This window comes from Canis aureus, chromosome 15 (genome assembly GCF_053574225.1).
Source record: "Canis aureus isolate CA01 chromosome 15, VMU_Caureus_v.1.0, whole genome shotgun sequence".
Taxonomy (NCBI): Eukaryota; Metazoa; Chordata; class Mammalia; order Carnivora; family Canidae; genus Canis; species Canis aureus.
The window spans coordinates 33,146,509-33,172,817 of NC_135625.1; the positions used below are offsets into that span (position 1 = coordinate 33,146,509).

Here is a 26,309-nt window from a genome sequence, read left to right on the forward strand (position 1 = left end):
TAGCTTACTAAGGAGACTATATGAAAAAAATTGTAAGACAGTTGCATATATTAGCTTTTACTGTACTTTACTACTCTAAATAATCTTAATACCTTACTCTTTATTATTAATATCAAGAAAAGTGTCTTGAATTTTAATAGTAATTTTTTTTTCTTTACCTTTATAAGGAGTTAAAGATCTAATTTTGCTGTGTGGTCGGATTTTCTTACTGCTTGCTCTTCTTACTTTAATTATTTCTGTGACTACCTCATGGCTTAATTCATTTAAATCATCTCAAGTATATCTGAAAGGTAAGTTTATTGTTTATGCTACCCTTTTATAATTTTATACTTAAATTCTTTGTTGATTCTAGAACTTTGCATAACAAGAACCATTTACTGTTAATTTGTGATATGCCACTTCAAGGTAATCATTGCAACTTTTGTCTTGATTTTTTTTTTTTTTTTTTTAGATTTTATTTTATTTATTTGACAGCACAAGCAGGAGGAGTGGCAGGCAGAGGGAGAAGGAAAAGCAGGCTTCCCACAAAGCAGGGAGCCCAAAGTGGGGGGCTGGATCCCAGAACCCTGGGATCATGACCTGAGCCGATGGTAGGTGCTCAACCAACTGAGCCACCTGGGTGCCCCTCTTCTTGATTTTTAATGGACGATAAATCGCCAGTTAAAATTTTTTTAAAAAAATTTATTTTGAGAGAGAGCGAGAGAGCATGAGTGGGAGGGGCAGAGGGAGGGAGAGAGAGAGAGAGAGAGAGAGAGAGAGAATCTCAAGCAGACTCCTTCCTGAGCATGGAACCCGACAAGGGGCTTCATCACCTGGAGATCACTACCTGAACTGAAACGAAGAGTCTGACACTCAACTGACTGCACCACCCAGATGCCCTTAAACCCAACATTATTTTTTTTTTAAAGATTTTATTTATTTATTTGAGAGAGAGCATGAGCAGGGAAGAGTAGAGGGAGAAGCAGACTCCCTGTTGAGCAGAGAGCCTGACGTGGGCCTTCAATCCCAGGACTCTGGGATCATGACCTAAGCTGAAAGCAGATGCTTAACCAACTGAACCACCCAGTTGCTCCTAAACCCAACATTTATATGCATATAAAGGAAATTGTACATTATCCTTTATATGGAAATTGTACATTATCCTTTATATGCATTTGAAATGATACCATTTCTATATTGATACATTGCAAATTCTCTAATTTTAAATTGTGCAGCTTATTTATTTTTATTTATTTATTTTTTAAGATTTTATTTATTCATGAGAGGCAGAGAGAGAGGCAGAGATACAGACAGAGGGAGAAGCAGGCTTCATGCAGGGAGCCTGATGTGGGACTGGATCCTGGGATTCCAGGATCATGCCCTGGGCCGAAGGCAGGCGCTAAACCGCTGAGCCACCCAGGGATCCCCATGTTTATTTATTTATTAAAGATTTTGGGGATCCCTGGGTGGCGCAGCGGTTTAGCGCCTGCCTTTGGCCCAGGGCGCGATCCGGGAGACCCGGGATCGAGTCCCACGTCGGGCTCCTGGTGCATGGAGCCTGCTTCTCCCTCTGCCTATGTCTCTGCCTCTGCCTCTCTCTCTCACTGTGTGCCTATCATAAATAAAAAAAATAAAAAAAAATAAAAAAATGATTTTATTTATTCATGAAAGAGAGAGAGAGGGGCAGAGGGAGAAGCAGGGTTCCCGCAGAGAGCCCAGTGCAGGACTTGATCCCAGGACCCTGGGATCACGACCTGAGCCAAAGGCAGATGCTCAACCTCTGAGCCTTCCAGATGCCCCAGTTTATTTATTTTTAAAGATTTTATTTGAGAGAGAGAGAGAAAGAGAATGAGAACATGCGTATGGGTGCAGGAGTTGGGGAAAGGAGGGGGAGGGGCAGAAGGAGAGGGAGACACAGACTCCCTGCTGAGCAGGGACCCTGACACAGGGCTCAGTCCAGACCCTGACATCATGACCTGAGCCCATGATGCCTAACCAACTGAGCCACCCAGATGCCCCTAAATTGTGCAGTTTAATTGTTCTTTGAGGTTTTCAGTTTATAAACTATTCAACAATTGGTAATTGTATCTACCATTAATTTGTAAAGGCTTTTCAATCTAGTTTATCTTTCACTTCACTGTGGTAGTTTTTCTTTACACTTATTTATCTGTAGAGTTAGGTGCTTACTCCTAACTTTAGGAAACCATGCTTGTTCTTATTTTTGATGAGTAAAATGTTTAACTGTTAAAAGCCTTTAATAGTATTAAAAGTGTTAGAAGCTGGGCACTTGGGTGACTCAGTTGTTAAGAGTCGGCCTTCAGCTCAGGTCACTATCCCAGGGTCCAGGGATCGAGCCCCATGTTGGGCTCCCTGCTGAGCATGGAGCCTCCTCCTCCTCTCCATGCTGCTTGTGCTCTCTTTCTCAAATAAATAAATAAAATCTTTAAAAAGAGAGAGAGAGAGAGAGAGAGAGAGAGAGAGGTGCCTGCGTGGCTTAGTTGGTTGAATGTCTGCTTTCAGCTCAGGTCATGATTCTGGCGTCCAGGGAGTGAGCCCTATGTCGGTCCCCCTCCTGAGTGGGGAGACTGCTTCTCCCTCCCCCTGCTCTTGCTCTCTTTCTCAAATAAATATATAAAATCTTCCAAAAAAAAAAAAAAAAGAAGTAATTAAAACTGCATAAAGTACTTAAGTATTGTCAGATTTTCTTCAAATTAGTAAAAAATCAGCTTGTTTATACACTATCTTCCCTAGTGTCATCAGATGTTGAGATACAAGACTTCAGATTCATCCAAAATTTTAATCCTCCATATTTTATAAAGATTTGCATGATGAAGTCTATCAAAGTTCAGAAGTAGTCAATTCTCAATGGCTTTAAGGATTAAAGCTCCTTGGGGCACCTGGCCGGTTTAGTCGATAGATTATATGACTCTTGATCCCAGGGTCATGAGTTCAAGCCCCACATTGGGCATGGAGTCTCCTTAAAAAAAAAAAGGATTAAGGCCCCTTAACCACCTGTTACTGATTTATTTAGAAGCTGTATTCTTTGACTCAGAGTTCAGGAGGGAGTCTTAAGATCATTAAGTCTGACTCATCACACAGCAGATTAGTGGCCTCCTGATTTCCTATGTGGTTTGCTACTGCCCTAATCTTTCCCCTTAATAAACTTGAGGAAATATTTATTGCCAAGAAAGAAAGTAGTTGACAAAGGACATGCTCCTATTTAAGGAGCCAGGCAGGCAGCCCCCGTAGTGCAGCGGATCCTGGAGATCCTGGAGACCCTGGATCGAGTCCCGCATCAGGCTCTCTGCATGGAGCCTGCTTCTCCCTCTGCCTGTGTCTCTGCCTCTCTCTCTCTCTGTGTGTCTCTATGAATAAATAAATAAAATGTTTAAAAAAAAATAAGGAGCCAGGCACATTAAGGGATATATTTTTCAAAAGGATGGATAATTCCTTAAGAGAACACAGTTAAATGAAATTAATTTAAATGAAACTTAGTAGAGGCTCCTGGATGGCTCAGTTGGTTAAGCATCCGACTCTTGATACCAGCTTTGGTCTTGATCTCAGGTTTGTGAACTCAAGCCTACTTTAACTAACTAACTAACTTAGTGTACCCAGAATATAAAAGGTCATACAACAGCAAAAATCCTTTCTCTTGCCATTTAGCTAATAACCTAATATTGGTTCAGTCATGGGAGTTGCCAAACATCCCAGCTTTAGAGTATATGCATGTTGCATTTATTATTTTTTTAATGATTTTATGATTTTATTTTTAAGAAATCTCTACATCCAATGTGGAGCTTGAACTTACAACCCCGAGATCAGGAGTCACATGTTCTACTGACTGGAACCGCCAGGTGCCCAGGCATGTTGCTTTTATGATCATGTCCAAGGGTGACCAAATGGTACTCATGTCTATAGTGCAGTGTTCCACACTTCATGTGCAGTAATGAGTTTCCATGGCATGTCTTGAAGCTGCTGAAGCCCTATAAGGGCCTACATGAAAAATCCAACTTTTTTTTTTTTAAGATTTATTTATTTCATTTATTCATTCATGAGAAACAGAGAGAGGGAGAAGGAAGCTCCCTGCCAGGAGCACAGTGTGGAACTCGATCCCAGAACGCTGGGATCACGACTTGAGCCAAAGGTAGATGCTCAACTCCTGAGCCATCCAGGAGTCCCTTTTTTTTTTTTTTTTTTTTTTAAGTAAAGTGGAGCCCAATGTAGGGGTTGGACTCACAGCCCTGAGATCAAGACCTGAGCTGAGATCAGGAGTCGAATGCTTAACCACCTGAGCCAACGAGGTGCTCCCCAAGATAATCATTCTTTTTTTTTTTTTTTTTTAAGATTTTATTGTTTTGACAGAGAGCATGAGGTGGGGAGGGGCAGAGGGAGAGGGAGAAGCAGACTCCCCCCTAAGCAGGGAGCCTGACTTGGGACTCAATCCCAGGACTCTGGGATTATAACTTGAGCTGAAGGCAGATATGTAGATGACTGAACCACCCAGGTACTTCACCCATAGTCACACCCATAGTCATTCTTGAAGCCTCCTTACCAAAAACACAACTATTTAATATTAATACATGTCAGAAAATTGTTGTCTCAGACCTTTTCTTATAGATTTTACTTGTGGATTTCTTTGTTTGAACTGTCTGTATATATGTCATTTTCATTATTTGAAAAATAGTCTGTGTTTTGAAAGGTTGTCTCTTCTTGTCTCCAAAATGTTGTCTACAGACTACTTTCAGAGAAAACTTTCAATTTATGATATTTGGAAATAAAAAGCGCTTTTATGTTTGCTGTTTTAGAAGAAGAAGAGAAGAATGAGAAACGGCAAAAACTTGTCAGAAAAAAACAACAAGAGGCACAGGGTGAAAAGGTACAGCATAATTTTTTTTTAAGGATTTTATTTATTCATGAGAGACACACACAGAGAGGCAGAGATGCGAGATGCAGGCAGAGAGAGAAGCAGGCTCCATGCAGGGAGCCTGATGTGGGACTTGATCCCAGAACCCTGGGATCATGACCTGAGCTGAAGGCAGACAGTCAGCCACTGAGCGAGGCACCCAATGCCCCCTGTATTCTCTTTTTGAAGAACCACCAAACTGTTTTCTACACCAGCTATACCATTTTATATTCTCACCAGCAGTTTCTGAGGGGTCCAATTTCTCCATATCCTTACTGATATTTATTATCCCATCCCCACCTCCTTTTAGATACCCACTGTAATGAGTATGAAGTGTTATAACACGGTGGTTTTAATCAGCATTTCCCTAATGACTAATGATGATGAGTATCTTTTTGTGTGCTTGTTGGAGAAATGTCTCTTCCTATATCTTTACAGTGATACCGTGTTCAGGTTCTTTGCCCATTTTTGGATTGAGTTTTGTCTTTTTAAAAATATTTACTCATAAATAAATATTCATGTGAGACACACACAAAGAGGCAGAGACATAGGCAGAAGGAGCCCAATGCAGAACTTGATCCCAGGACTCCAAAGACAGAAGCTCAACCTCCGAGCCACCCAGGCATCCTGTCTTTTTTTTTTTTTTTAAGATTTTATTAATTTATTCATGAAAGAGACACACAGAGAAAGAGAGAGAGAGAGAGAGAGAGAGAGAGAGGCAGAGACACAGGCAGAGGGAGAAGCAGGCTCCAGGCAGGGAGCCCAATGTAGGGCTCGATCCCAGGTCTCCAGGATCACGACCTGGGCAGAAGGCAGGCGCTAATCTGCTGAGCCACCTGGGCTGCCCCCATCTTTTTTTTATGAGTTCTTTTTCTTTATGTACTCTAAATACTAGCCTTTTATCAGTTACATAATTTCCAAGTATTTTCCCCCATTGTATGGGTTATCTTTTCACTCTTTTTTTTTTTTTTTTTTTAAGATTTTATTTATTTATTCATGAGAGAGAGACAGAGAGAGACAGAGACACAGGCAGAGGGAGAAGCAGGCTCCATACAGGGAGCCCGACGTGGGACTCGATCCTGGGACTCCAGGGTCACGTCCTGGGCCAAAGGCAGGCGCCAAACCGCTGAGCCACCCAGGGATCCCCTCACTCTTTTGATAGTGTTCTTTGATGACAAAAGTTTTGATGAAATCTGTTTATTTCTCTTGATCCTCATGTTTTTGGTGTCCTATTTAAGAATCCATTGCCAAAAAAAAAAAAAAAGAATCCATTGCCAAATCAAAAGCCATGAAAATTCATTCCTTTTTTTTTTTTTTTTTTTTTTTAAGATTTTATTTACTTATGAGAGAGAGAGAGAGAGAGGCAGAGACATAGGCAGAAGGAGAAGGAGGTTCCATGCAAGAAGCCTGATGTGGGACTCAATCCTGGACTCTGGGATCACGCCCTGAGCCAAAGGCAGAGGCTTAACTGCTGAGCCACTCAGGCGTCCCTTATTCCTATATATTTTCTTCTAAGAGTTGTATAGTTTTAGCTTTTATATTTAAGCTATTAACCCACTTTGAGTTAATTTTTGTATATGGTTTGAGGTAGGGGTTCAATTTAATTTTTTCAATATTGTTTTGGCTATTTGTGGTTCTTTACAATTTCATATGAATTTGAGTTGGCTTTTCCTTTTTTGTTTTTTGTTTTGTTTTGTTTTGCTTTTCCATTTCTGTAAAAAAGGCCTTTGGGGAAAAAAAAAAAAGGCCTTTGGGGGACACCTGGGTAGCTCAGCGGTCGGGGGCCTGCCTTTGGCCCAGGGAGTGATTCTGCAGTCCCAGGATCGAGTCCCACATCGGGCTTCCTGCATGGAGCCTGCTTCTCTCTCTACTTGTATTTCTGCCTCTCTGTGTCTATCATGTATGAATAGATAAAATCTTTAAAGAAAAAAAAAGACTGGTATTTTGAGAAGGATTACAACAAAATCCGTAGATTGCTTTGGGAAGTATTGGTGTTTTATTTTATTTTTTTAAAGATTTTATTTATTTATTCATGAGAGACACAGAGAGAGGCAGACACACAGGCAGAGAGAGAAGCAGGCTCCATGCAGGGAGCCCGATGCAGGCAGGACTCAATCCCAGGACTGCGGGATCATGTCCTAGGCTGAAGGCAGACACTCAACCACTGAACCATCCAGGCGTCCCAATATTAAGTCTTTCAGTACATACACCTGTAATGTCCTTCCATTTATTTTATATCTTTAATTTCTTCCAGTAGTATTTTACAGTTTTCAGTGTACATAGTTTTCACCCTTTGGCTAAGTTTATTTCCCGTATTTTATTTTGGATGCTGTTCTAAATATAATTGTTGTCTTAATTTCCTTTTTTGATTTTTCATTGCTGGTGTATAGAAATACAAATGATTTTTGCATGTTAATCTTGTACCGGGTACTTTGTTCATTATTTATTAGCTCTAATGGTTGCTGTGTGTGGATATTTTGGATTTTCTATATACTGCCAAATCTTGTTTTATTGTACTTTGTTGTGCTTTTCAGCTACTTTATTTTTTTTTTTTTTAACCAATTGAAGGTTTATGGCAACTACATCAACCAAGTCTGTAGGTGCCATTTTTCTAACAGCATTTGGTAAATTTATGTCTCTGTCACATTTAGGTAATTCTTGTAATACTTCGAACTTATTCATTATTTATCATGGTAATCTGTGATCGGTGATTACAACTCACTGAAAGCTCAGATAATGGTTAGTATTGTTTTTAACATTAAAGTATCTTTAAATTAAGGTATGTACTGTTTTTGTAGATGTAATGCTATTGCATATTTAGTAGACTATAGTATAAATGTAGTATAAATATTTTTATATGCATTGGGAAAGCAGAAAATTAATTTGACTTGCTTTATTGAGATATTCACTTTATTGCAAACTGAACCTGTAGTATCTCCAGTTTATGCCTATATAAGATCATGTCATCTGAGAATAGGGATAGTTTTATTTTCGTCTTTCCCAAATGGCACGGTTTCTGTTTCTTGCCTGTTACTCTAGCTAAAACTTCTAAACAGTGTTAAATAGCAGTGGTGAAAGCAGGCATCCTTGTCTTGTTCCTGGTCTTATAAAGTTTTTAGTCTTTCACCATTGAATGTGATGTTAGCTATGGGTTTTTTCTAGACACTCGTTATGTTGAGCAAGTTCTTTCCTATTCCTAGTTTCTGAGTATTTTTATTATAAAGAGTGTTGAATTTTGTAAAATGCTTTTTCTTAATCAATTGAGATGATAACGTATTTTCCCCGTCTATTAATATGTCTTACACTGATTGATTTTCTTATGTTGAAACATCTTGAGGTGAATCACACTTAGCTGGCCTATAATCCTTTTATATGCTATTGGATTTACATTGCTAGAATTTGTTGAGGATATTTGCATCTATATTTATAAGGGATATTGGTCTGTACTTTCCTTGTAGTGTCTTTGCCTGGCTTTGATATCAGGATAATGTTGACCTCATGGAATTAATTGAGAAAGAACTGTTCTTACCTGTATGTTTTAGGATTTCAACAGGATCAGTGGTAACTCTTCCTTAAAGGTTTGAATTCTTTCACCTATAGATCCATCTGGTCCTACTTTTCTTTATTGGGAGGTTTTTAATGTTTAATGTTTATTAGGTCTGTTGAGATATTGTTTCTTCTTGAATCAGTTTAGGCAATTTGTATGTATCTAGGAATTTGTCTACTTCATCTTGGTTTTCTGATTTGATGATCTGCAATTGTTTATTTCTGTAAGGTTGGTAGTAATAACCTCACATTTCTGATTTTAGTTATTTGCCTTCTCTTATTCTTTGTCAAGTTAAAGCTTTGTCAGGTTTGTTGATCTGAGAACCAATTTTGGTTCTGGTTGTTTTTTCTATTCTGTTTAGTTCTTTTTTTTTTTTTTTAAGGTTTATTTATTTATTCACGAGAGACACAGACAGAGAGAGGCAGAGACATAGGCAGAGGGAGAAGCAGGCTCTATACAGGGAGCCCGATGTGGGACTCGATCCCAGGACTCTGGGATCACACCCTGAGCGCAGGGCAGACGCTCAACTGCTGAGCCACCCAGGTGTCCCAGTTTGTCCTTTTTACAGTTTGTTTGTTTATTTATTTATTTATGAGAGACATAGAGAGAGGCAGAGACACAGGAGGCGGGAGAAGCAGGCTCCATGCCGGGAGCCTGACGTGGGACTCGATCCCGGGACTCCAGGATCGCGCCCTGGGCCAAAGGCAGACGCCAAACCGCTGAGCCACCCAGGGATCCCCTTTTTACAGTTTTTTAAAGTGTAAAGATAACTTGTTGATTTAAAATCATTCTTGGGAAACCTGGGTGGCTCAGCGGTTTGGTGCCTGCCTTTGGCCCAGGGCGCGATCCTGGAGTCCCGGGATCGAGTCCCACGTCAGGCTCCCGGCATGGAGCCTGCTTCTCCCGCCTCCTGTGTCTCTGCCTCTCTCTCTCTCTATGTCTCTCATGAATAAATAAATAAAATCTTAAAAATAAAAATAAATAAAATCATTCTTCTTTAATTAGATGTTCATAGCTATAACTTTCCTTTTTAGCATTGCTTTTGCCATATCCTATTGAAGATTGTGTTTGCTGTCTAGGAATTACATTTACTATGGATGATTATCTAACACTTATTTCTTGACCTTGAACTGTAAGCACTCAGGTAGTTAGCAGATTGATGATTAACCTTTGTGAAAGAGGAGACTCCTGTGGACTTCCACCTAAATATTAAAAACAAACTTTTTTCTTTTTTTTTTTAAAGGTTTATTTATTTATTAATTCAGAGAGAGCGAAGAGAGAGGCAGAGACACAGGCAGAGGGAGAAGCAGGCTCCATGCAGGGAGCCTGATGTGGGACTCGATCCCCGGTCTCCAGGATCACACCCCAGGCTGCAGGTGGCGCTAAACTGCTGCGCCACCGGGGCTGCCCCTAAAAACAAACTTTTTAAAAAAATTTTTATTTATTTATTCATGAGAGACAGAGAGGCAGGCAGAGACATACGCAGAGGGAGAAGCGAGCTCCAAGCAGGGAGCCCGATGTGGGACTCGATCCCAGGACCGTGGGATCACGCCCTGAGTTGAAGGCAGACGCTCAACCGCTGAGCCACCCAGGTGTCCCTAAAAACATAAACTCTTTACAAAGGTCTTAGTACAAGGACATTAATATTTTGAAAGCTATCAACTTGTTTTCAATTTGTTATCAACGTGTTTCAACATCTAAACAACTTGTTCTTCTGGTGAACAGATGATTCCTTTTTAAGTAAACAAGTGAAGAATGAAAACAAATCACAAGAGTAAAAGTCTATGTATTTGTTAGGGGTTGGGAGATTACTACACGTGTAACTACCCTGATCTGAATTTAGAACAGTAAGTGTTGTTGTGAGATCTTTTTGTAAGAAGCTATCTTGTAAATATTTGAACTTTTGTTGTTTTTTTTTTTTTAATATTTGAACTTTTGAAGCTTAATGTTATTTCCTGTGGAAGTAACTATTAATTGTAAAGCCTTCCATGATAATTAGTATTATAATTACATCTAGGGGCCAACTATCTGTAATTGGCATGGGTAATTCCTAAGGGTATGTAAAGTTAGGATTCTTTAGTTTGGCAAAAGTCTTTAACTCATTGAAGTTCTCTCTTTGGAAAAAAGAAAATTAATAAATCAGTATCTTGGTATAGTCTGTGTGCATGGTGAAGTGCCCAACTTGTACAGATACATACCTGCTGATAAATAAAATTTTGAGGCTTCGCATTGTAAAAAGGTAAGTCTTCTCTTCTGACACTTGATTGATAGTTTGATTTGGCACAGAATTGCAGATTGAAAATCACTAGAATTTTGAGATACTGCACCATTAAACCTCAAAATTCCAGTGTGGTTTTTCAGGTTCCATTTTCTCTGTTAATTGTAGTCTCCATTTTTTGTGTTGGAGACTTTAATTGTGTGGTAATTCTTGGCTCTGTCCTTTGAGCTTTAAGAAAGATGCACCAAAAAGTTTATTGATGGAATATGCATCTGTAAAATTTCATCAAGCTTTGGATTCTTTTTTTTTTTTTTTTTTTTTTTTTTTTTTTAAGCTTTGGATTCTTTAGTGTTTGTAAGTTGCACTTAAATAAAACAAAAGGAAAATAAAGCTAATTGGAATTTCTGTGTATGGGGGCAGGGTTTGATGGTTGTCTGCTGGTGTCGGGTGTACACCAGTTTACCCTTTGGGTCATGGAGGAGTAGTTTAACTTTGTCATTGTCTCTTTGTTCTTTTGCCATTCACCTTCTCCAGAAGGGGCACCTCTATTCTCTCACCTTGGGAGCGAAAGCCCGACTGGCAGCAGTCTGAGTCAAGTGGGGAAGGCGGCTGGGAGTCTCAATTGTCGATCTGTACATTTTCATGTACAACGTGCTTCCAGTTTGCACTCCTGCTCGCACTCGGCCTGGGATCTGGGACTCTCGAGCCTCTCTGGTTTATATTCCCAGAGAATAAACCTTCCATCCTTGGGTAGCAGTAGGGTACTGGGTGTACCTTTTTACCTCCCTTTTTTCCTTCAGATACAAAGACATCTGTGGTTCACTACAATCTCATCATTGGTTGATGTGTGGCTTCCTCCGCCACTCCCCATTTTCAGCTCTGCACCTCACCCCACATCCCAGCCATGGTATGTGGTGTGTCTTCTTCCTAAATTGTTCTGCATCTGTGGAGCACTCTGGCTTTCTTTTTCCTGTGCTCCTCTTCTGGAGACACTTAGGCTGCAGCTTTCTCACTGTGTGCTATCAGTTACCCCACTCCTCCATAGGTCCTTACACACAGTGGGTTTGGTGCCTGTAGTATTTCTTTGTTTCACCAGTGATGGAATTTAGGTTTCTCTTTCTTGTTTCTTGGTTTTAGGGATGAGTTTCAAGAGGAGAAGGAGGCAGAAATAATTTCACTGTGTCATCTTAAAACCAGACTCTCCATTTCTTTTAAGTCCAAAAATATGTTTAACTTTCCTATGATTAAGCTATTCAGTGAACGTTCTTCCAAGTGACTTCATGTGTTGGGCATCATGCCTTCAACAGATGGTGTTGATGTGAAGCTCCTAGAAGTCAAGAATCACATCCTATGCATCTTTATGTCCCTAACACCTAGTTTTCATTGCCTTGAAGACACAGTCAAGGGGCACCTGATTGGCTTAGTTGGTGGAGCACAGAATTTGTGATCTCTTGATCTCAGGGTTGTGAGTTCAAGCCCTACGTTGGGTGTAGAGATGACTTAAAAATAAATGACTTAAAAGTCATTTTTAATTACTTAAAAAACAAAATCTTATTAAAACAAAAAGAAATGAAAACACACTAAAGGCTATAGAGACAGACTTCCAGATAAGCATAAATATAGAACATTTGTTTCTATCTGCATTATGTATAAATGTAGATTTTTAGAGAGTACTGTAAACATGGAAGATGCTGCTTTTTTGGCAAAATTGAGTTAGTGTGAAAACCCAGTTTCTTCACCTGGTTCTTCATCTTCATAACTTTATAGACGTAAAATCTTAGGAATGTTAAAGTAACAATGCCTCATTTATTTTTTTTTTGAACAGGCCAGCAGATACATAGAGAATGTTCTAAAACCTCACCAGGAAATGAAATTGAGAAAACTGGAAGAGCGCTTTTATCAGATGACAGGTGAAACCTGGAAGTTAAGCACCGGTCATAAACTTGGGGTTAGAAAATAATTCTCACTCTTTTCTTGAATTCTCATATATATGCAACATATGTATATTACATACAATGTATAATGTATATCACATATATTTTTAAAGATTTTATTTATTTATTCATGGAAGACACAGAGAAGAGAGAGAAGCAGAGACACAGGCAGAGAGAGAAGCAGGCTCTATGCAGGGAGCCCGACATGGGACTTGATCCCGGGACTCCCAGGATCATGCCCTGGGCCAAAGGCAGGCTCTAAACCGCTGAGCCACCCAGGTGTCCCATCATATATATTGATTTTTAAAAATTTTCAAATGATGTTAAACTGTTGGTTTAACAGTTTTTGGCCTGTTTTTTAGGAGTCTTTATTTATTATGATTGTATATAGAGCATATTTGTGTGTTGAAGGGCTAATTAAGTGCTTTTGTTGCCCAAAGAGTGTATAACTTAGATGCCTGAGAAGCTCTCACATAAGGTAGTCTTTGAGAAAACTGTTGATCAGTCACCATATGTTTTATGAGGAAATTCAGATCTTTCCTTAAGTAAGATCTTCCTGGTACTATAAACTCACATGATACTCAATATGTTTGGCTTTGTTTCTATAAAGTCAAATTAACTATTGACTCTTTTTTGCTTTTGGCATTGTGTATGAACTTGTCATTTGCTACTGGAAGTTTACAATTTCAAGGTTTTGTTTTTTTTTTAGATTTTATTTATTCATGAGAGACACAGAGAGAAAGGCGGAGACGTAGGCAGAGGGAGAAGCAGGCTCCATGCAGGGAGCCCAATGTGGGACTCATTCCCAGGACTCCAGGATCATGCCCTGGGCCAAACGCAGGTGCTCAACTGCTGAGCCACCCAGGTGTCCCAACAATTTCAAGTTTTGTTACAGAGGAAAAGGGATATTCATAAAGGAGTGAAGTTTTAGAGTAACTGGTCACAGATTTTATGTATAAGGTCATATCTGTCCTAAACACTTTTTGGGGTTTTGTTTCTTTTTTGCTTTCTGTTTCTATCATGCCTTTTACCATCTTGTAAAGAAAATGATCCTGTAAAGGTTAGCAAGATTCTTATAGTGAAGCAGAATCAGGTTTTATTCATTTTGTAATGCTAAATAGGTAATAAAGCAATCAAGAGTGAGTAATGAAATTACTGTGAAAGATGTGCAACGTGAAATGCACCTGCTCTGGGAAGTGATTTTACTTCTGAGTCTGTCTTCTGTTTGTTTTTTTGGTGTTGGACACTGACAGCCTGATTTTAGCTGGCCACATCTTTTTTGGAAATGGTCACAGTGTGAATTAGTCATTCTGCCCCTTGCTTTTAGCCTTGTGTCTTCATGGCACTACTAGTATATATTTTATTTTATTTACTTATTCATAAGAGAATAAGTAGACTTGGGCAGAGGGAGAAGCAGGCTCCCTGCAGGAAGCCTGATGTGGGACTGGATCCCAGGACCCCAGGATCATGCCCTGAGCCAAAGGCAGACCTCAACCACTGAGTCACCCATGTGTCCCTCTAGTATATATTTTAATCTAGTTAGCGAGGACAAGAAGTCAGGGACAGAGCAGACCGTTGCCATTGTTATGACTTAAGGTTCTTAGGACAATTAATTGAGAATGTGAGAATTGGAATGTTAATTGCCAAGAGGAGGTATGGGCATCAGCTGAAACCTGGCAATTTGTAGTCAGACAGCCTAAGTTTGGCCAGTTAATTATTGAGCATAAAGACCTCCTGATTCCCATTGACCTTGCTTCTTCCAAGTTTTCTTAGGGCAAAGGAATGGGGGAAAAGCCCACTAAAATGGTGGCCTTTTTAATCCGATGAAGGGAACATTTACAGGTCAGTAGATTGGCAAAAAGGCATTATTGAGCTAATAAATGTATCTGAGAATTTGACAATTTTTTTGCGTGTGAAAAAGTTTTAATGAATAATATTAATAAAGTAATCTTTATGATTTCTGGAATAAAATCCTTTTCCTTCTAAAGTGATTAATTCAAAAGAAAGGTCAGAGTTTGAATTTGAGAACAAAATACATTCATATATAACTAAAATATGTTTATATATGACAGGGCCACGTTCAGCTATGAAAGTATTGCTGGTCACATACAGACATGTTTTTATGTACATGCTCTATTTCCACAGCCTTTTAAGGCATAATCCCTTGCACTAGTCTTGCTTCCTTTCATGAAAGGAGAAAACGATATTCAGATTTTCTTCTTTCTTCCATCCTACTAAAAAACTTGGGGATCTGTTAAAATGGAAGAAGCTGTCTTGGCCTATCTATCAGAGAGAGCCCCAGAGCTAGATAAGGGTAGTTTCCACAAGATGTTAAACTCCATGTTTTCTTGTCTAAGGAGATATACCTTAAATTTCTGGGCCTAATAATGACTAAATTATTTTTTTTTTTAATTTTTATTTTATTTATTTATGATAGTCACAGAGAGAGAGAGAGGGAGGCAGAGAGAGAAGCAGGCTCCATGCACCGGGAGCCTGATGTGGGATTCGATCCCGGGTCTCCAGGATCGTGCTCTGGGCCAAAGGCAGGCGCCAGACCGCTGCGCCACCCAGGGATCCCTATTTTTTTTTTTAAGTAGGCTCCATGCCCAATGTGGGGCTTGAACTCATGACCCTGAGATTAAGAGCTCCATGCTTTATGACTGAGCCACCCAGGCACCCCAACGAAATTCTGTTTTTCTACTGAAATGCCATCATAGTGAAAGAAATAACCACTGTGAATGGAATAAAGGTGGTAATAGAGAGCATTTAGAAATTGTCTGTTATTTTTGACCAGGGTGACGAAGATTTGGGGCTTGAAAATGAGAGCCAGACATCTTTTGAAACATCAAACAGAGAAGCAGCAAAGAGAAGGAACTTGCCTAAGCCTCTAACCAAAATTTCACCATCTGCTGAGCAGCCTACGCAGAAGGAGGTTCATTACCGAATGCCTATTCATTTAATTTTATCAGTGTGCAGTAGGAATATTGTTCTCTGGGCCAGGTGGTATACTGGGTGAAAACTAGGACTGGCTTTTAATCCAGGTGGTATCTTCCCACTATCTTACAAAGGGATCAGCTTCATTGAGAATCACTTTTCCTATTTGCTATTAATGCTGTGAACCCCACATAGAAGGAAGACATGAAAGTAAATGCTAATAGGTTTTGAAGATACTCAGTTTTTGTTTTTAAGATTTTATTTATTTATTCATGAGAGACACAGAGAGAGGCAGAGAGACAGGCAGGGAGAAGCAGGCTCCCCACAAGGAGCCCAATGTGGGACTCGATCCTGGATCCCAGGATCATGCCCTGAGCCAAAGGCAGATGCTCAACTGCTAAGCCACCCTGGCATCCTGAAGATACTCTGTTCTTTTTGATGAAGGAATTCAGTTATGTAGAAATGAAAAATATAATGATTACTAAAGGATACATTCCTGTGGGTATCTAAGACATGATTGGCTCCTATTTAGTGAGTAATTTTTTTTTTAAGATTTTATTTATTCATGAGAGACCAGGAGAGAGAGAGAGAGACTAGGCAGAGGGAGAAGCAGGCTCCATGCAGGAAGCCCAACGAGGGTCTCGATCCTGGGTCACCAGGATCACGCCCTGGGCCAAAGGCAGGTGCCAAACCACTGAGCCACCCAGGGATCCCCAAGATTTTATTTATTTATTAGAGACATAGAGAGAGAGAGACATGAGCAGAGGGAGAAGCAGGTTCCATGTGGGGAGCTGAATGTGGGACTCCATCCTGGCACTATGGGATCACGACCTGAGACGAAGACAGATGTCAACCACTGAGCCACCCAGGCGTCCCTAGTGAGTGGGTAATATTATTAACACGTGAGTATCATTTTTCTTAGTGGCCCTCCTAGGAAATGGGTTAGCAACCATTCACTTTGGAACAGTGCTCAGATTTATTATTTCTTCTGTTCTTTTTTTTAAAGATTTTATTTATTTATTCATGAGATACACAGAATGAGAGAGAGATAGAGGCAGAGACAGGCAGAGGGAGAAGCCAGGCTCCCTGCAGGGAGCCCCACGTGGGACTCGATCTTGGGTCTTCAGGATCATGCTCTGGGCTGAAGGCGGCGCTAAACCGCTGAGGCACCCAGGCTGCCCCTATTTCTTCTGTTCTTTACAATCTTCAATCCTGTCTCCTCTCTCTCATTTGGAAGTGGCAAAGGTTGGAAATAAGTCTCTTTGCACTGGCTCTTAGGGAAAATTGGGAGGCCATATATTCCCTGAAAATAGTTTCTCATGTATTGCTTCTGTGTCTGAGGACTCTTGGCCCCTTAATGGGGCATGAAGGGGGCAATCAGGTCACTGAACTATTTCTAGCATTTCACAAAGATCTAATGAATTGTGAGGACTAAGTAAAAATTTAGGATACTTTGCTTTTTGTTACTAACGTGATTTGTCTCATGTTGATGGTAAATTTTGGTGACTGTCATATGCTTTTGATACCAAAGGAAAACAGATGGTTTATTTGATAAAATGCAATTAATGCTGGTTAGATAAAATGCTATAAAACATGAGTAGTATGAAAAAGCAAAAAGCATCCCCAAAGATGAAATTGTTGGCAACGGTGTTTAATGAGAGAAAATGGTCTGAACACCTGGTTTTGTCATGGATAAGTAAAACTAGGGAAATGTGAGTAAATTGTGAAGACAACCAAAGTGAATGGTAGTTACCCAGCCCCTGACGAGTGCCGATAAAGAAAAATATGCACTTTAAGTGTGTATATGTATGAACCTAAATAATTTGGGGTCTGTTAAACTTAATATTTATCCTTTGTTTCTTTAAATATTATATATCTTAGAAAATCATAAAAATAAGATTCTTACATGCACATAGATGGGTAGCTGTCATCTCACATCCTGTTATTATAATCTACTTAGCACAAAGTTGCTTGTCCAAAAATGTTTATTGAGCTCTTTCATATTGTAAATTCTTTATAAATGTCTATTAAAAGACTTCACTAAGCTTAAATGTACCTAAACTCTGTATTAAAAGGAACTCTTCTCACTGTGACTGATTTTTTTTCTTCTTCAAAATATTTACATTCCTCTTACACACCCTCACTTTTCTTTAGGTTCTTAATCTACCTGAAGAACCTCCTGAAGCAGCTGAAGAAGTAAGCTTATTTTTTTTCCTTTGGAAATTAAATATATTCTCTGTTTTCTTTAACATCAAGTGAGTATGTCTGATCTCAGTTTGAGTTTAGAAAGAGAAGAAAGCACCCATGTTTATGCGATCACACTGTAACTAGGCCTGTTTTGAATGTGCTGTAATCTCAACCCCTCCACTCCCGACCTGCTTTGGAGTGGCTGGCTTTACCCTGAAGGGTTTCAGAGCCCTCCCACTGCATCAGGCAGAGGGAGGATACCTGGGCTTTTCTAGAACGTTAGGTCAGCAAAGGAGTTACTTAAACAGAATCAGGATAATAGGATTACTTAAAATTGTGGTTTTCCACTTAAAATAGAGGAACTAAAGAATGCAGCTACTGTGTAGATGTTTGAATTGAAGGATAGTGTGCGGGTTTGGGGGCAGGGTCTCACTGAACCTCCACTCAGGGTAGAGGAGCCTTCTGCCTGGCGGCTTTGCTATGGTGTCTGCTGCCTTCCTCCAGTTGGCCAGCTGAGTTCCAGATGGGTCTCCAATGTCCTGGGGGCACCTGTCTTTAAAGCCAAAAAGTCCTTTAGGTGAAGGAAAGCCTTGATGGTTTTCCATGTTTTAGGGCTCTAAACTGGGCTGTTCTACTCCTTGAAAACCGGTTTTGAGGCTGCCAGGAAAGCCACTGGGAGGATCTCATTTTTATCAACACATTCTCAGCAATTCAGTTGAGTATGTTGGACATCTGAGGAAAATCCCAAAGTCATACAAAAATAGAGACAATGAAGTGTACAATCCAGATCCTGACCCTCCAGGAGAAACACAATTAAAAAAAGAAAAACAACTTCTAATTCCTTTCTGTGATATCCAACAAATTCAAGTCTGTGATTTGTCCATCCTGACCTGCACACTCTATATTCTCACTTCTCATCAAGCACTGGGTTGGTATCCATGACGACCATTTATAACACAGAAGTAATTAAATATAGCTCAGGATTGACAGGGAATACCTGTCTATGAATTTACTTTTTTATGAATTTACTCTTGGCTTTAAAACACATAACTTCAGTCCTACAGGACAGCAGTCTGTCACCAAAGGTGCATGGATCACAGAGGTCATGTTGTCAATGCGTGCTTTATTTAAATTGCACCTTTTTTGTGATGGTGGGTAGCAGTCAGGTGTTTCTTGAGGATCTCAGCTCTATGACCCTATAAGCTTTAGAAACCTCTGTCACAAAAAAAAAAAAAAAAAAAAAAAAAAGAAAGAAAAAAAAAAAAAAGAAACCTCTAACAGGCAAGCCAATACTACTACCCTTTTTATAAGTTATTTATGGCCATTCCATTTTGGTTCTTCTCTAACCTTTTCTAATACTTGATAGATGGTATTTTGTGTTTACTCATTAAAGTGCTCGTCAGAGTCATAGAATGAACCTCAAAAACCATCTCATCCCATCTCCTTCCCTAAAGCTGAAGGCACAGGTGGGAAGCGTCCCCGGTGCCTGCTGGGAGATCTCAGCCTCTGCTCTTCCCGTATTCATTCTGTAAGCAACACTGTCCCTACCTCTTTCTCCCTGCTTTGGCTCTACACTCATTTTTGGTCCTCTTAGCTCTGTTTTTGGTAAATCAAGTCAATAAAATTATGGCAAATAATCGTTACATAAAATGACATGTAACATATATGCACCATATGTATATATTGTATTAATCATTGCGGTCGACTTTGAGATTTCATAATAAGATTTTGTCAAGAATGCCACTAATGGGCAGCTGGTACTACTTGATATTTTTACGTTGTAGCCTGTTCTACATTACATGAGAAAAACTGTGTGTGACATGATGCCTATAGCTTACACTGCTGGATGATACACAGGAGAGTAAATCATAACAGCTCTCATCACAAGGAAAATTTTTTTGTTTGTTTCTTACTTTTTATTTTATCTATATAAGAACCTGTTATCATTTCACAATATATGTAAATCAAACCACCTTAAACTCATACAGTGATGTATGTCAGTTATTTCTCAAACTAGCGAGAAAAAAGAAAAATATATAAATATTAAAATATTTTTATCAGTCCTCATTGGGGAGGTATTTTCTATCTGTGCAGTTGCTGTTATTTGTAGATTTCTAAGAATTCAATGCAAAAATCCTTAATTCCCACCAACCATTCTCAGGCTGTTAATTTTCCTTCCATAGATGACTTTAAATGTCCCATTCCATCTTTCATTGACTTAGATCTTGTTAATCCTACCTTTGATCTAAAGACCTGCTTCTGGGCAGTTAGTGTGGTCCCTTTGGACTTCTCTGCCTGGCTTTTGCCCTCCCTCACAGCCAACTTACTCAGAATGATGAAAACGGGCACCTGGGTGGCTCAGTTACTTACGCATCCGACTTGATTTCCTCTCAGGTCATGATCTCAGGGTTGTGGGATTGTGCCCCGCATTGGGCTCTGTGCTCAGCGGGGAGACTGCCTGACCCTCTGCCCTCCCTGCACCCCCATTCTCAGAAAAATATGATTTAAAAAAAAAAAAGTTAAAAACGAGAGAAAGCATTCTCTTTTGAGGAGTATGCCTTTCCAACCTATCCTATCACCCTAATAAAGTGTTTTCAGAGTAAAACAGGCATGCCTGAAATAGAGAATGAGAGATATACCATGTTACTCAAGATTTTAGGATATTTATCTGTTAAGTTATGTAGTCCTCTTGGCTAAATGCTGTTTCCTATTTTGTCAGCTTAACAGTTTTGCTCTGGCAACTAACAGTCATTACCTATCATATTGCATTATTATCCCCTATCATCATATATTAAGTTTGCCTCCATCATAACAAATATGTGTGTGTGTGTGTATATATATATATATATATTTTAAAATTATCCCTCCACCCTCATCCCCCTATAACAAATATATTTTAATCCCTAAGTTATATAACTGTTTTATGAATACAAATAATTTTACCTTTAGAGATGCTGGAAATTATGATTTTCATGAAATCTCTTATTTCCTTATTAAAGTTAGTCCCATTAAATGTCTGGTGTCACCCACAGAATAGAGAAACATCTTTATAATTCTGTATTGCTAAGGGAAGGGACTAACTTTTTTTTAAATTATATATTTGAGACAGAGAACACAAGCAAGGAGGAGAGGGAGAAGCAGATTCCCCACTGAGCAGGGAACACATGGGGCCTGATCCTAGGGCCCTGAGATCATGATCTGAGCCAAAGACAGACACTTAACTGAGCCACCTAGGTTGCCCCCTAAGATTAATTTAAAAGGTTTTCAGAACTAGATGGAGCTTTTACTATATATGTATGTATATTCCTGTATATGGTAGCTGTGACTCTATGATAGTGAGCCATAAGAAATTCCTATTCTGGTGGAAGGCTGCTTGGATTTAGGAGTGGACTAATAGATGAGCAAACTAATGACTCCATGGATTTCTGATAGGTAAGGGAAAGATTTTGAAATATAAGTAATGCTATTCTCGCTTGAGCAGTACACTCTGACTTTTTTAAGTGCCTGTTATTTATTTAGTATTGCAACCATCCATAGAGTTCTAAAATAATATGGTAAGAATTTAGAAATGAGAGGAGGGGCACCTGAGTGGCTCAGTTGGTTAAGCATCTGCTTCTGGCTCCAGCACCCAGGTCAGACCCCAGGCTCAGCAGGGAGTCTGCTTCTCCTTCTTCCCTTGGCCTCTCCCACCCCCATTCAAATGCATGCACATATGCGCGCTCTCTCTCTCTCTGCCTCTCAAACAGATAAAATTTAAAAAAAATAAGTGAGTGGGGCAGCTGGGTGGCTTAGGGATTTAGCGCCGCCTTCAGCCCAGGACATGATCCTGGAGACCCCGGATCGAGTCCCACGTCGGGCTCCCTGCATGGAGCCTGCTTCTCCCTCTGCCTGTGTCTCTGCCTCTCTCTCTCTTTCTCTGTGTCTCTCATGAATAAATGAATAAAATCTTTTAAAAAAAAATAAGTGAGTAGAGGAAATAAGTCCTGGTAGTCTAGAATCCAGAATATTTACCAGATATAACTTATACTTTTAAATTGAAAAGACAATAACTATAGAATTGAAGATGACTTGAAAATTTTGTAAATCATTATGTAACTATATTACCATCAACTATTTTCATTATGTATACTATCTTTCATTTTAAGGAGTCCCTGGGAATCAAATTTTAATTATTCCTGCTGCTTTTAAAAAAAAATATTTAAAAAATTTTAAGTGATCTCTACACCTAGCGTAGGGTTTGAACTTGATCAAGAGTCAGGTGCTCCACAGACTGAGCCAGCCAGCTATCCTTGCTGCCACTTTTAATTTAGATTTCATTTAACAATCTGTGTTTGGCATAATGATTTACTTTCCAATTTGGATTGTGTTCCCCTGTTCATTTGTCCATACGCTGTCAGTAACATTAGGAGAAATGGCACAACCAACTTTCATAGTAATTGTAATAACAGAAGAATTGCTAGATTTCAAACAATGATAGTTGATTTCCCTTGAGTAATCTAATCATAATGGGAAACATTAATTCACTATAATATATATTTTTAATTCACTAGATTTTAACCCTAGTTTCTCATAAACCATTTGGCTTTAATTCTGCTTCCAGATCATTAACCTTTGAACGAAACCTCACTATAAAGGTTAAATTTTGTTGTTTCTAAAAATAAGCAAAATTGGCTTTTAATCTATGATTTAGTTGTTTTGTGATTTTTTTATTATAAAACTTATTAGAAGTACTAACAACACAGCATTGCACTGGTTTGGATATGAATCAGATACCTACTTGAATGGAAATATTTTCTAACATGGCTTTCCTGTGGAGGATAGGTGCTGCTGCAAAACCACCATTTCTATGTCCTATGATGCCTGCATAACTCCCAAGACAGTTATGATAATGTTAACCATAAGAAAGGGTTTCCTGACAGTTATTTTTTAATAAAAGAAAAAAATGACTACTTCTTTTTTTTAAATGTCTTTTATTTTATTTTTTTTAATATTCTATTTATTTATTCATTAGAAACACAGAGAGAGAGAGAGGCAGAGACACAGGCAGAGGGAGAAGCAGGCTCCGTGCAGGGAGCCCGACATGGGACTTGATCCCCGGTCTTCAGGATCACGCCCTGAGCTGAAGGCGGCGCTAAACTGCTGAGCCACCGGGGCTGCCCTTTATTTTATTTTTTTTATTTATTTATTTATTTATTTATTTATTTATTTATTTATTTATTTATTGATTTTTATTTATTTATATATGATAGTCACAGAGAGAGAGAGAGGCAAAGACACAGGCAGAGGGAGAAGCAGGCTCCACGCGCAGGGAGCCCAATGTGGGATTCGATCCCGGGTCTCCAGGATCGCGCCCTGGGCCAAAGGCAGGCGCTAAACCGCTGCGCCACCCAGGGATCCCCGGGGCTGCCCTTTAAATGTCTTTTAATATTAACTAGCCATTTGCAAGCTCTTTTTAGCTATTTAACTGTTGACTCAAGGAGAAATGATGGGGGAAACTCAGTACATAATGCAGATAGAGCAGGAGCTCTATCCCAGCTCCTAGGACCAACTCCAGGCTGGAATGATAGAGTAACTTGGGAAACTGTTTCCTTCCAGTCCAGTGTTTTTCTTGTCTCTAGACTGGGATGGCACAGGATCTTCTTGGTTTGGTAGATGAATTTTTGAAGCCCACGTGCAGCCTTGATACCATCTGGACAGACAGAAGCATGTAGTTTCTGTTGTCCTCTCTGGAGGGCTTTGTCACTGATCTCCATCAGTAGGAAGATGTTCTTCCATTTCAGAAGGCATTTTTATATTCAGAGTGAATTTTATGTGGATCTTTATGTTGGCCTACTACTCTCAGAGCTAAATGCCTACAAACCCCCCACACAAACTGTTTAGAATTATGGACGTTTCACAAGAGTAGCAATTTTGGAATTGCAAGAGCAGTGCACTGGAATTCTTTTTTTTATCATTTTTTAAAAAGATTTTATTTATTTATTCATGACAGACATGGAGAGAGAGAGAGAGAGAGAGGCAGAGACACAGGCAGAGGGAGAAGCAGGCTCCGTGTAGGGAGTCCAACACAGGACTTGATCCCAGGTCCCCAGGATCACACCCGGGGCCGAGGGCAGTGCTAAACCACTGGGCCACCAGGGCTGCCCTATGCACTGGAATTCTTATTTGAACATTTTTACTCCTTAGGTAGTTGCTGTTGCTCTCCGATGTCCAAGCGGGAATGTCCTGAGAAGAAGATTTTTGAAGTCTTGCAGTTCACAGGTGAGGAAATCCCTATTTTGAGAAATTCTTTTGTTGAATTTGACAGTAATTTACTCTCATGCAGTGGGGGAGGTATTACCACTTTCTTGTCTGGTACTCCCTTCAGGTGAGGGTAGAGGGGATTATATGTACTCTGTGTTGCAGAAATTTGATAATTCGGCATGCTGGATCTTTCTGAATTGTGATTGCAACACTTCTTTTTTTTCAGTTCTTTTCCTATTTTTTGTTTTTGTTATTAATTACTTTTTCACAGCTTGGTAGATATGATGCTTTCAAATCCAGGCACCTGTGGTGCTTAGTCAGTAGAGCGTCTGCCTTCCACTCAGGTCATGATCCCAGGGATTGAGCTCTGCATCAGACTCCCTGCTCAGTGGGAAGCCTGCTTCTCCCTCTGCTACCCTCTTGCTATCTCTGTCTCCCTCTCAAATAAATAAAATCTTTAAAAAGACAAGATGCTTTCAAATCTCTATGTAATTTTTAGATCATTCTTTAGGGGTCTTTTTTTCTCTTAAAATCAATGCTGTATTCATTAGCCATATTCTGGAAAATCTAGAAAAATAGAAAATAGAAAAAAGACTTGATCTGCTGTTTGACACCAAGGCAGATTGCTAATATTTTGGCATATTTCTACTTTTAAGCACACTTAAGTTTGCATTTTATTAGAAATATGTCTAAACACTCCAAAAAAAGAAAAAAGTATGTCTAAACAGTTTTCTGTCCTGATTGTTGGATTTAGCCATCTATGAAGAGCATGCTGAGAACTATAATGGAAAATATTGAAGGATTTGACTACATAGAAATATAAAATTCTTTTTTTTTTTTTTTTAAGATTAAATCTGGGGGAAAAAAAGGATTTTATTTATCTGGAACACCTGGGTGGCTCAGCAGTTTAGAGCCTATCCTGCCTTCGGCCCAGGGCATGATCCTGGGGTCCTGGGATCGAGTCCCACATCGGGCTCCCTGCATGGAGCCTGCTTCTCCCTCTGTGTCTCTGCCTCTCTCTCTGCGTCTCTCATGAATAAATAAATAAAATTTGGGGGATCCCTGGCTGGTTCAGTGGTTTGGTGCCTGCCTTCGGCCCAGGGCGTGATCCTGGAGTCCCGGGATCGAGTCCCACATCAGGCTCCCTGCATGGAGCCTGCTTCTTCCTCTGCCTGTGTCTCTGCCTCTCTCTCTCTCTCTCTCTCTCTCTCTCTCTCTCTGTGTCCCTCATGAATAAATAAATAAAATCTTTTAAAAAATAAAAAATAAAGATTTTATTTATCTGAGAGAGACAGAGATAGCAACAGAGATAGCGAGGAGAGCATGAGCCAGGGAGGAGAGAGAGAAGTAGGCTCCCCACTGAGCAGGGAGCGCAACATGGGACTGGATCCCAGGACCCCAGGATCATGATCGGAGCTGAAGGCAGATGCTCAACCAACTGAGCCACCCAAGTGCCCTGAAATATAAAATTCTATAAAGGAAAGGTTAAGGGGCGCCTGGGTCACTCAGTTGGTTGAACATCTGCCTTTGGCTCTGGGATCAAGCCCCATATCAGGCCCCCTGCCCAGGGGAGAGTCTGCTTCCCCCTCTTCCTTTGCCCCTCCCTACCACTTGTGATTTCTCTCTCAAATAAATAAAATCTTGTTTTAAAAAAAGAGAGAAAGTTCATAAAACTAAAACTTCAGAAAAAAATATTTTACATCTATATATGATAGTCATTTCTTTATGATGAGGTATTGTACAAATCAAGGAAATTAGTAGAATGGCAGCTAAAAAAAAAATGAAGGATTTCCTAAAGAAAAAAACAAGTGACATAAAAAATTTTGGCCTTACTTAGAATCAAAGATGTGCAAACTGAAATGGGACACAATTTTCTACCTATTAGATTGTTGTAGATTAAAAAGATGAGTACGCAGTTTTGGCCTGTGTGTGGAGAAAACAGTGATTCTCCTTAATTGTTCATGTGAATATAAATTGGGCCTCTGTTCCTAAGGATAATTAATCTTTATATCTTTTGGTTCATTAATTTTTTTTAAAGATTTTATTTATTTGAGAGAGAGAGCCAGAGAAGACAAGCAGGGTGGGGAAGGGCAGAGGGAAGAGAAGCAGGTACCCCGCTGAGCAAAGAGCCTGATGTAGGGCTCTATCCCAAGACTGTGGGATCCTGACCTGAGCTGAAGGCAGGCACTTAACTGACTGAGCCACTCAGGTGCTCCCATTAATTTCATTATGAGAATCTATTCTATGGAAATAAGTGAAATGATCAAAGGTGTGTGTTTATATAGGGATTGGTTGAATTAAGGCATAACCAAATATTGGAAAATTACGAAGCTTTATGACCTAGATGTATATTTTTTTATTTTTTTA

At 39.5% G+C, this 26,309-nt stretch overlaps 1 protein-coding gene across 5 annotated transcripts in view; it reads left to right on the forward strand.

Moving 5' to 3' along the window:
* The window catches only part of UBXN8 (UBX domain protein 8), a 93,740-nt gene that overhangs the window by 65,390 nt on the left and 2,041 nt on the right, over positions 1-26,309 (forward strand). Inside the window, exons 4-9 of one of the 5 annotated variants that reach the window (XM_077849057.1) lie at positions 168-290; positions 4,785-4,855; positions 12,473-12,595; positions 15,376-15,513; positions 17,670-17,711; positions 23,886-23,960. In XM_077849057.1, coding sequence (XP_077705183.1) covers positions 168-290; positions 4,785-4,855; positions 12,473-12,595; positions 15,376-15,513; positions 17,670-17,711; positions 23,886-23,960 — 572 coding nt within the window. The remainder of the gene's footprint in view (positions 1-167; positions 291-4,784; positions 4,856-12,472; positions 12,596-15,375; positions 15,514-17,669; positions 17,712-23,885; positions 23,961-26,309) is intronic. The other 4 variants (XM_077849059.1, XM_077849061.1, XM_077849058.1 and 1 more) reach the window with 4 other exon arrangements.